The 12,149-nt window shown below is 41.8% G+C and overlaps 1 protein-coding gene across 1 annotated transcript in view; it reads right to left on the bottom strand.

Annotated features, from left to right (window-relative positions):
• Positions 1–12,149, bottom strand: part of LOC122540015 (vesicle-fusing ATPase) — a 283,493-nt gene that overhangs the window by 169,068 nt on the left and 102,276 nt on the right. The window contains exon 12 of the mRNA XM_043675302.2: positions 4,732–4,919. Coding sequence (XP_043531237.1) covers positions 4,732–4,919 — 188 coding nt within the window. The remainder of the gene's footprint in view (positions 1–4,731; positions 4,920–12,149) is intronic.

Below are 12,149 nucleotides of genomic sequence, written 5' to 3'. Positions count from 1 at the left end.
GCCCCTCATAATTTTGTAAATGTCTATAAAAGTCACCTCCAACGCTCCAGGGAAAACAGCCCCAGCCTGTTCAGCCTCTCCCAACAACTCTAATCTTCAAACCCTGGCAACATCCTTGTAAATCTTTTCTGAACACTTTCACGTTTCACAACATCTTTCCGATAGGAAGGAGACCAGAATTGCATGCAATATTCCAACAGTGTCCTAACCAATGCCCTGTACAACCGCAATATGACATCCCAACTCCTGTACTCAATACACTGACCAATAAAGGAAAGCATACCAAACGCCTTCTTCACTATCCTATCTAACTGCAACTCCACTTTCAAGGAGCTATGAACCTGCACTCCAAGGTTTTTACTCAGCAATACTCCCTAGGACTTTACCATTAAGTGTATAAGTCCTGCTAAGATTTGCTTTCCTAAAATGCAGCACCCCGCATTCTCAGCTCATTGGCCCATCTGATCAAGATCCTGTTGTAACCTGATGTAATCTTCTTTGCTGTCCACTACACCTCCAATTTTGGTGTCATCTGCAAACTTACTAACTATACCTCTTATGCTCGCATCCAAATCATTTATGTAAATGACAAAAAGTAGAGGACCCAGCACTGATCCTTGTGGCACTCCACTGGTCACAAGCCTCCAGTCTGAAAAACAACCCTCCATCACCACCCTCTGTCTTCTACCTTTAAGCCAGTTCTGTAACCAAATGGCTAGTTCTCCCTGAATTCCGTTAGATCTAACCTTGCTAATCAGTCTCCCATGGGGAACCTTGTCGAACGCCTTACTGAAGCCCATATAGATCACATCTACTGCTCTGCCCTCATCAATCCTCTTTGTTACTTCTTCAAAAAACTCAATCAAGTTTGTGATTTCCCACACACAAAGCCATGCTGACTATCCCTAATCAGTCGTTGCCTTTCCAAATACATGTACATCCTGTCCCTCAGGATTCCCTCCAACAACTTTCCCACCACCGAGGTCAGGCTCACTGGTCTATAGTTCCCTGGCTTGCCTTTACCACCCTTCTTAAACAGTGGCACCACTTTAGCCAACCCCCAGTCCTCCGGCACCTCACCTGTGACTATTGATTATGCAAATATCTCAGCAACAGATCCAGTAATCACTCCTCTAGCTTCCCACAGAGTTCTCGGGTACACCTGATCAGGTCCTGGGGATTTATCCACCTTTATGCGTTTCAAGACATCCAGCACTTCCTCCTCTATAATATGGAGATTTTGCAAGGTGTCACCATCTATTTCCCTACATTCTACATCTACCAAACCCTTTGGACTCTCCTTAATTATATTTGCCAAAGCTATCTCATGTCCCTTTTTAACCCTCCTGATTTCCTTCTTAAGTATACTCCTACTGCCTTTATAATCTAAGGATTCACTCGATCTATTCTGTCTATACCTTACATATGCTTCCTTCTTTTTCTTAACCAAACCCTCAATTTCTTTAGTCATCCAGCATTCTCTATTTTCCCAATATTCCATCTGTCAATATTTTCCCCACTCTCAATGTTTCTTAAAAAATCCTTTTGGGGCAGCACAATGGCTCAGCAGACAGCACTGATGCCTCACAGTGCCAGAGACCCAGATTCAATTCCACACTCAAGCAACTATCTGTGTGGCATTTGAACATTCTCCCTGTGTCTGCATGGATTTTCCTCCCAACAGAAAACAGACATGCAGGTTTGGTGGATTGGCTGTGCTAAATTGTCCACAGTATCCAGGAATATGCAGACTTGGTGCATCGGGCATGGAAAATGCACGGTTACAAGGACAGGGTACTGGGGTGGATCTGCGTGAAATGCTGGGAGGGTCGGTGTGGACTCAAAGGATTGAATGGCTTGCTTCAGCTCTGCAGGGATTTTGTGATTCTAACTCATTTATAACCCTTCAGACTCCTCATATCCTCATCACAACTTCCTTTTCCATCCATCTTTGCATCATCACCACCACATCTGGCTACATAGAATTTGTCCCTTCAACATAGTAATTAATATAGGATTGTAAATAGTTGAGCCCCAATACAGATTCCTGAAGCTCTCCACCAGCCACAGTTTGCCATGACTTATCTTTCCAGACTTTGTTTCCAGTAATCAAACAACCTCAATCCACGCTAATATATTAACTCCCAATATTACAAGCTGTTATTTTGTGCAGTCACCTTTCAGGCAGCGTCTTACTGAATGACCTTTGAGAATCAATTGATTCCCCTTTATTTGTCCTACTTGTTCCCTCAAACACAATTTCCCTTGCACAAAATCATTTTTAATCTATCTTAAACAGTGTCTAAGAGGAAGAAAGTGACGTAAAGAGGTTAGAGATGGAATCTGTTCCAGAGTTTAGGATCCAGGCAGCTAAAGGCACAATCACCAAAAGATTCAGCAACAAAAATTAAGGATGCTCAAGAAGCAAGCATAAATGAATACAGATATCATGAAGGGTAACGGAGATTACAGAACTAGAGAGGGATGAGGTGAAAGAGCACAGTGGTCAATCATATTGGATTTTCAAGGGACTTTCCATACCAAAGTCTCTTATCCTCTCTGTCAGTTCAGGCAGTCCTCAAACAGGCTTTGTTCTGGCTGTCTGTATTTTCTTTAATGTGTATCTCCTTACCCAAGTTTTAGAAAAAAAACACACAGAAGTTGATCTTAACTGAGAAATGGAGGCCAAGAATATATTTGTAAAGCCAAATCTAGAGATAACAAAGGCATAAATAAGGCTTTCAGCAACAGATAAGCTAAGGCAGGAATTGAGCTAGGTGATGTCACAAAAATAGATAGTTTGGTTGTGACAGTCGTATGTAACATCAAGATTGTAAGCGATCTGATTCAACCTCAGACAAAGAGACAGGAAGCAGTACTTACAGCAGGAAACAAAGAAGACAGATTCCCAATAGACAACCAGGAGAAATTTCTGCTCAACCAGCAGCAGATAGTGTATCAGGAGTTTAACAGATTGGAGACAATGAAGGTGGTGAAGTCAAGCTGATTTCTATCAGCAGATACTTGGAAACTGAAGGATTTTCGAAAGTTGTCATCATGGAGCAGCGTGTTGATGAGAATTAGGAAGGGGCCAAGGATAGGTCTGTGGGGGATATAGTTATGAAGTTGAAGGTGTTTACTGTACCTGTAAGGGAGAGAATGCGGTTCTGAACTGAGAGATTACAAACACCTGTGTATATGACGAGATGGCAGTCACAGAGTGTACTGAAATAAATTGGAAAAACCTAACATTTGGCTGTGAAATTGATACCTGAGTTTTAGTTATTGTTTTGACAACAATTCAAATGTAACCAGGTTAAATTATGCCCCAGGATATTAAAACCCTCATCAACTTTGAATTTATTATTCTGCCAACATCGAACCAATGAGATGATCTGATGTTGATGGTATAGAATGCAGACATTTTGAAATTTGGTCAGAGGACAACTGCCGTAGAGAAAGAAACTCCTGGAGAGCTAATTGCCCATTTGACATCTTGCTCTCAAAGAAAATAGAAAGCACTCTATCAAAGATACCTTTTCATGTGAAGCATACCCATCATAAAAAGATAGATGACGACCCACGGAGATGAGCAGTTGGAAGAATGAAGGCACAGAAAACAACATAGACTGTGCGGTTTTGAATTTAAGTTGATGTAATTTTAATAAGTGTCTTATTGGAACATCATATTGCTATAGAGTTGGAGGCATATAGTAAGCAGTGAAGAGAAAGGGAAGCTTAGATTTGTGAACAGTTTTTGTTTAATGTTCACTTTTAGAGTTAGAAAATAAATTGATGTTATTTCCTTTAAATAGTCGAATTTAAGAGGTCTCTGTCATTCATATTTTAAAAGATTACGAGGCAAGGCAAGCTTTTTTGGTTTTGTTAACAAAGGGGTTTGCCTCTGCCGTAACAAGACCAAAAGCAATTGTGCAAGAGTGAGGAAGACCATCTATTGCAAATGATTCTCTGCCCACAATTTCTCAGTCTGAAATCAGGCAAATGCAGTCCCATTCAGCTGAATATGGTATTGAGGCACAAGAGGAAGATAGTTTGGTGACTCATCTCAAAAGCTGCAGACAAGTCAAGGAAGGGGAGGTATAGTTTACCTTTGATAACTTTATACAGGATATGATGTGTGAAGTTGGTTAGGGTCATTTCAACACAGTAGCATTTTTTTTTAAACTCATTCATGGGATGAGGGCATTACTGGCTCAGCCAGCATTTATTGCCCAACCCTAATTGCCCAGAGGGCAGTTAAAAGTCAAACACATTGCTATGGGTCTGGAGTCACACGTAGGCCAGACCAGGTAAAGATGGCAGTTTCCTTCCTGAAAAGACATTAATGAACCAGATGGTTTTTTTCTGACCATCGACAATGGATTCATGGTCATCATTAGATTTTTAATTCAGATAGTTATTGAATTCAAATTCCACCATCTGTCTTGGTTGGATACAAACCCAGGTCCCCAGAATGCATGAGGAAAACCTAGTTTAGAAGATTCAACTGTAGAGTTCTGGACAAAATGGACATGGATTTGGGAAGTAATAATCTGTTCAAAGATTGAGATTGAAGAGTCAGAGTTGACATAGTGATCTGCAGGAATGGGGTGTTCAAGGATTGATTTGAGTGGTAATGATGGCAGATGTTTTATTTCTGGATGCAGCTAGTAATGTGACATTAATACAGTTTAAATAAAAGGCACTGAGCCCATAAATACCTTTGCTTACCTTTATGTGTCGGTTCATTGCCGTTGACTGAGCAGCTCTCACTAACCCCTCCAACTCAGCACCACTGAAATTCTTTGTCTCTTGGGCGAGTTCAAGAACATCAACATCATCACTCAGCAGATTGTGCTCTCGCATTCTTGCTGTATGAATATTCAGAATTTGCACTCTCCCCTTCTCATCTGGCAAGCCTGATGGGAAGCAAAAAGAATCGCAAAAACAAATGGGTACATCTGTAAGACTAGCAAAATTTATGACAGCCTGAGAATCCACAAGCCTAGTAATAATTTGTCAATCTTCTTTTCCTCAAAAAATTATCTTGATCATTTTTCTTTATATTGATCATTGCTCAATTATCTCAAAACATTATCTAACAGATAGCCTATTGATTTCGCAGCTTTATCACAAGGGGTTGAGAATGATGGCATTAGGATAAGTCATCTGTTGTGAGTATGTCCCTTCTTCCCCAACCATGCAACTTCCTGGATTCCCTCAAAAGGTAGCTATTCAGATAATAGTGATTCCATATCATACAGTTATCGGACTTATAACTGTAATAACAACAGGCAACGACCACAGAGAAAGCTCTGAATTTTCCAACATACAATTTCCCTATGGGTGGGATGCATCAAGGAAGATCTACATGTGTGCCACTACCCTGTCATCATTGAAGATGTAAAGCAAAGCATGCAGGGGGAGAAACTGAACTGTTCCCTTCCTATGGCTGAAAAAAACTTTTCTTCTCCAGCTGTCCATTAAACAACATGGTAACAATTACAGGATTCAACCAATTCTCAGATTAGACCAAATTCTACATTGGTCGAATATAAAACAACTGACGTGCAATATATTCGACCAAAACTACCCCACATTTCATTCAAAACTACATTTGCCTTCAAGTAACTAACATCAATGCACCTCCCGGATTAGTGCTTGGTCCCCAACTATTTGCAATATGTATTAAATGATTTTGGTGGGGAAATTACATGTTACATCTCCAAGTTTGTAGATGACATAAAGCTGGGTGGGAAGGTGAGTGTGAGCAGGATGCAGAGATATGTTTTGGATAAACTGAGTGAGCAGGCAAATGCACGGTACAAGACCTAGGTGTCCTTGTACACTAATTACTAGAAGCAAGGAGGTACAGCAAGTGAAGGCAGCAAATGATATGCAGGTCTTTACAGCAAGTGATTCGAGTACTTAGAATTCACTGTGGAAGCAGGCCATTCGACCCATCGAGTCCACACTGAACCTCTGAAGAGCATCCTACCAGACACAGTCCCCTACTCTATTCTGGTAAAACTTGTATATCTCTGAACAATATGGTCTGTTTAGCATAGCCAATCCACCTAACCTGCATATGTTGGACTGTGGGAGGAAACCAGAGCACCTGGGGTAAACCCATGGAGATACAGGGAAAATGTGCAAATTCCACTCAGACAGTTGCCTGAGGCTGGAATTAAATCAGAATTCCTGGTGCTGTGAGGCAGCAGTGCTAATCACTGTACCACCATGCCACCCTTACAGGAGCAGGGATGTCTTGCTCTAATTGTATAGTATTTTAGAGAAATCACTCCTGGAGTATTGTGTGCAGTTTTGGTCTCTTTATCTGAGGAAAGATATTCGAACTATGAAAGGAGTGCAAAAAAAAAGTTTTAACATGTTGATTCCTAAGCTCAGAAATCTACAGAATTCTAACAGGACTAGACAGGATAAACACAAGAAGGATGTTCCAGGTAATCACAGGGCTCACAGTCTCAAGATATGGATTAAGCCATTTAGGACTGAGATGAGAAAAAATTTCATCACTGTAAACCTACAGAATTCTCTGATAAAGAAAGTGGTTGAAGCCGAAACAATGAATCTTTTCCAAAAGGAGTGGCTAAAGCGATCAAAGGAAAGTGAGAAAAAAGGATCACACTGAGTTGGATGATTCACAATGATCATGTAGAATGGTGGAGCAGGCTTCAGGATTGAATGGCCAATTCCTGCTCCTATTTTGTATGTTTCTATGCATCAATGAGCCTGAGCTCTCAATGCTTCCCTCACTAGAGAATAGGTGCTCTCTGTGATTTGTACTTGTATTTTTTGAAGCTCTCTGCCACAAATACATGTCAGATGGCTTGCCCCCTTTGTCCCCCATAGTATATAAACATTGAAAGAGATCTAACAAATAAGGTTGAGAACTTCAGAATACACTAAAATGGGAGCAAAAAGTTTCATGATGTGCCCTGAAGCTTTGCTTCATTGATAGTTATAAACCTAGCTTGTCACCTTAACTGCTGGACTGATAGCAACTTTCCCTTATCCATCGATTATTCCATATTTCTGACATTACTTATCAAGCAAAAATACTCTCAGTCAGGCATGGAACTGCAGGGATTTAACTTGTATAAGTAGGCATCTTTAAAAAGGATTGAATACATTAGCTACTTAGATACTGAATCAGCTAGCAGCTTTTCAAATATACTGATATTTACTACACCTGATATTTACTATCTGGTGTCTTTCCAATGTTAAATATGGAGCATAAACACCGGCAATTAAGCTCATTAAATGAGAAAAAACCTGGTTGTGCATGAAAACTCCTACATCAGGAGATTTTTCTCCATTTTAAACTGAGCAAAGTGTCAAGCACAGGCACACAGCCAAAAATAAATTGGCAATCATTGTGATTCTTAAGTCAGGAGCTGCCACCACCTAGTTTCTTGGATAAGGGGTACAGAATTAGGTGTTGCTCAGAATGAGGGAAGTTTAACTCAAAATGATATGCAAATGCATGGAAATAAATGAAACCCCAAAGGGAAAACTGGAATTTATATATCTGCCCAATATTTTCCAAACTTTCTTGCCATTACCTACATCACTCAAGGCAGCAGAAAATTATGCGAACTTCCATTGGGCCAATTCTACAGGTTTATTCCAAGATAACTGATTGTTATTTGAGCAAGGAAAACAAAGTGGTTGGGGATGAAGATGCGTTTTCTGAAATATGAATTTACATCATTAATTGGATATACCTATATCCTGGGCTTGAGGAAAGAGTGCTTTGCAAAAGCCAGGGAGACATGATGCATTTGGAAAGAATACAAACTGCTCATCTGGGGTTACAGACTTCTACAATACTTTCAGAGTGAGGTCACATGACAAGTTTGTTGCTGTAATCCATCATTGGATTTGAAAGCAGAAATAGAGAAATAACTTGGTTGGACCAACAACTATTGTCCTCTCTTTTCCTTTATCTGAAATCCTTCTCAGCATAGTGTGTGAATTAAAAAACCCACTGGAAGGCCTTATTACTGCAAATGGAGTTCCTAAAGGAGGATTTAAAACCTACATCACTGACTCCAGAAAAGTGAATACAACCTCCGTAACTGATCCAGAAAGATGGTCCAATGCCAAAATGACTACAGCCACAGAACATGATGATTTTGGACAATCTGAATGATTGTTACAATTTTAGCTTTCACATTTTTCTAAGAAAATACTCTGAAGTGTTTTTATATTTTTGTTTCTGAAATTTGGAGAATTGTGCACCTGTGCTAATTTTCAAGAAAGGTTAGGGTTGCATGTAAAGCTAAAGTCACCATAGTCCTACTCAGACTGCTTTCTCATTAGAGAGATAACTGGTGGTGGTTAAACCTGAGAGTCACCACATGTCAGGTGAGAAGAGAGGTTGACAAGGAGAGTCATTCATGGTAACCCCACCCAGTGTGGGAAGTGACTCACATTGGTGGCAACACTCTCATTGCAAACCAGCTTTCCAGTCAATTCTCATGTACATAGCTGTATATACTTTGTAATACTCTTTCATGAACTGTATGTCCTTTACATACCACAAAACAAAGATCTACTAGCAGAAGTACTGAATTCTTTGAATTTATACACTATAGTACCGTTACAAATTTTTTAGTTCTCGTGCAGTACAAGTGATCAGATCAGCTGTGCCCCACTAAAGCCACAAAATAGTTGATCATTTCTGTTTTAATAGTGATATTAGTTGAAGGAAGTACATTGGCACAACTTGAAGAATCATAACTTCTTAATATCTACTGCTGACCAAGCAAACTTAATTCAACACCTTATTGAGCAGCAATGGCTCCAGCAATGTAGTACTTCTCTGCTACTACACCTGCCAGTCTGGATTATGTGCTCAAACCTGATATGGCTCTCAAACCCAGAGCCTAATTCAAGAAGTACTCCTGCCATCAATTGAACTTGTACAGCTTTATTGCAATATGGAAGTTTAGATTCACATCGAGGAGATTCCTGTAAAATTGGACCATATCCAATTTTGAAATGACTAAAATGGCAATTTATTTGTTAAGTTTAATTCAAAGTGTTCAAATGCCCAGCTAGGGTCTGCTGTAATTAGTATTTACGATTAGTATCTTCAGTACGTATCCCTAGGATAAAGCAACATAGACAAAAAACCAACTGTGCAACACTTATCTCAGATTTTGTTATTTCATCCATCTTGCTCGTGGAAATCTTTGTGAAGGGGAGAAAGCCTCAACAGGAGCAGAGGCAAAAGAAATGAACATTTGAAAACTTGTTTATATACGTACATACAACACCTGAGAAGGAACCTTTGTAGCTTAGTTGTACAACCTTAGGCAACAAACCTTTATGGGAAAATTGAATTTTCCTAACAAGCACCGTGCCAGGAAGTGCTTGGCACCAAAGATGAGTAAAATCAAACAGCAGAGGCAAATAACTCATTAAAAAGAAACAGTACCCTTTTTGTTATCTGTTACATATTGCGCACAACATTTTGTCAAGTTATTGACAATTTTAATCAGAATCAGTGATGAGCCAAAAGGTCATTCACTCACTGACTCTATGCCCAACGAAGAAAAGCCAGAGCGGGGAAAGCTGCGAGCAGCTCAGCTGCAGAGGTTACTCTCCAGGGGAGGAGAAAGTGAGGTCTGCAGATGCTGGAGATCAAAGTTGAAACTTTATTGCTGGAACAGCACAGCAGGTCAGGCAGCATCCAGGGAACAGGAGATTCGACGTTTCGGGCACAGGCCCTTCTTCAGGAAACTGAAGAAGGGCCTGTGCCCGAAACGTCGAATCTCCTGTTCCCTGGATGCTGCCTGACCTGCTGTGCTGTTCCAGCAATAAAGTTTCAACTACTCTCCAGGGGATGCATGTAAACCTGTAAACATTTCTTCAAAGATTCATTTCTGTCTTCCACTACTCCACCTCATGTCTTCAGGCGAATTTGGGTAATTTGTCTTCCTTAACAGTCATAGTTAAAAATCACACAACATCAGCTTATTATCCAACACGTTTATTTGAAAGTACTAGTTTTCAGAGCACTACTCCTTCATCAGGTTGCTGTGGAGCATCAGGCACAGTTGTGCTTTATAATCCTGCTCTGCAGGAGAAAGTGAGGGATGCAGATGCTGGAGATCAGAGCTGAAAATGTGTTGCTGGAAAAGCGCAGCAGGTCAGGCAGCATTATGCCTGAAACGTTGATTCTCCTGTTCCTTGGATGCTGCCTGACCTGCTGCGCTTTTCCAGCAACACATTTTCAGCTTTCAATCCTGCTCCACAGCCTATATCTTATGATCCTGCTCCACAGCTACCTGATGAAGGAGCTAGTACTTCCAAATAAACCTGTTCGAACATAACCAGGCATTGTGAGATTTTTAACTTTGCACACCCCCCTCCAACACTGGCACCTGCACATTATGGTGAGCAAATTGGTCTGGCCCATTTCAGTTGGACGTAAGTACATCTTAGCAAATCAAGAATGGGAGAAGTCAACATTCAAGTTATAAAATAAATATAGGGTATTTTTGTCAGGTTCTGCTGCTGTTGACAAGTAAAAAGCACATTATCCAACACTTGCGCGTCGTGGGGTTCCATAATGGCAACAGAGTAAGGTAAAACTGGTCCCATGTACTCAGAGTAAGGAATAATGGTTCTTCATCAACACATCAATCTGGACGTTGAGAGGTATTGCATTTGGGCAGCCAAACGAGGCAAGAAATTACATGATGAACAGTAGGATGGTGGGAAGCAGTGAGTATCTTTGAGTAACTTTGAGCAGTGAGTAACTTTGAGTGCGAGCAGCAGCTAAGGTAAGACAGTTTGTTTTAAAATTACTTACCGGTAGCGGGCAGCGGTGTTTTTTTCTCTCTTTACAGAAAGAGCGGGAGCAGCAGGGGGAAGTGACGAAGACCAGAGGGGCAGCCGGGTAGGTTTTTTTTCCCTTTAAAAGCGCGCAGAAGAAGAACCCAAGGCACTACAGAGGTCTCCCACCCGCCCTCCTCCTCTAACCTAAATAATAAGGTTAGATTAGATTACAGTGTGGAAACAGGCCCTTCGGCCCAACAAGTCCACACCGACCCGCCGAAGCAAAACCCACCCATACATTTACCCATTACCTAACACTACGGGCAATTTAGTATGGCCAATTCACCTGACCCTGCACATCTTTGGACTGTGGGAGGAAACCGGAGCACCCGGAGGAAACCCACGCAGACACGGGGAGAACGTGCAAACTCCACACAGTCAGTCGCCTGAGTCGGGAATTGAACCCGGGTCTCTGGCGCTGCGAGGCAGCAGTGCTAACCACTGTGCCACCGTGCCGCCCATTGTGGTAAGTAGGTCAGTGCTGCATTTTGCTTGTTGTATTCTTTAGACCCAGTTTTTTTTTATAAAAGGTTACTTTCAGAGGGATGGCAGTGAAGGCAGTGCAATGTTCCTCTTGCAACATGTTTGAGGTGAGGGATGCCATGGACGTCCCTGCTGATTACACTTGCAGGAAGTGCACCCATCTCCAGCTCCTCCAAGACCGTGTTAGGGAACTGGAGCTGGAGTTGGATGAACTTAGGATCATTCGGTAGGCAGAGGGGGTCATAGATCGGAGCTTTAGGGAAGTAGTAACTCCAAAGATGGCAGATAAATAGGTGACAGTGAGGGGGACTGGGAGGAAGCAGCCAGTGCAGGGACCCCCTGCGGCCGTTCCCCTCAAGAACAAGTATACAGTTTTGGATACTTGTGGGGGGGGACGACTTACCAGGGGTAAGTAACGGGGCTCAGGCCTCTGGCACGGAGCCTGTCCCCGTTACTCAGAAGGGAAGGGTGGAGAAGAGCAGAGCAATAGTAATTGGGGACTCGCTAGTCCGGGGCACAGATAGGCGGTTTTGTGGGAACGAGAGAGACTCACGTTTGGTATGTTGCCTCCCAGGTGCAAGGGTACGTGATGTCTCTGATCGTGTTTTCCGGGTCCTTAAGGGGGAGGGGGAGGGGGAGCAGCCCGAAGTCGTGGTCCACATTGGCACCAATGACATAGTTAGGAGGAGCACTGAGGATGTTAGGCAGGCTTTCAGGGAGCTAGGTTGGAAGCTCAAAGTTAGAACGAACAGAGTTGTTGTCTCTGGTTTGTTACCCGTGCCATGTGATAGAGA

The sequence above is a fragment of the Chiloscyllium plagiosum genome, unplaced genomic scaffold, assembly GCF_037043375.1.
Source record: "Chiloscyllium plagiosum isolate Xiang-an unplaced genomic scaffold, Cpla_swu_hap1 HiC_scaffold_32, whole genome shotgun sequence".
NCBI classification, from domain to species: domain Eukaryota; kingdom Metazoa; phylum Chordata; class Chondrichthyes; order Orectolobiformes; family Hemiscylliidae; genus Chiloscyllium; species Chiloscyllium plagiosum.
This window is presented reverse-complemented; position numbering and strand designations above follow the sequence as displayed.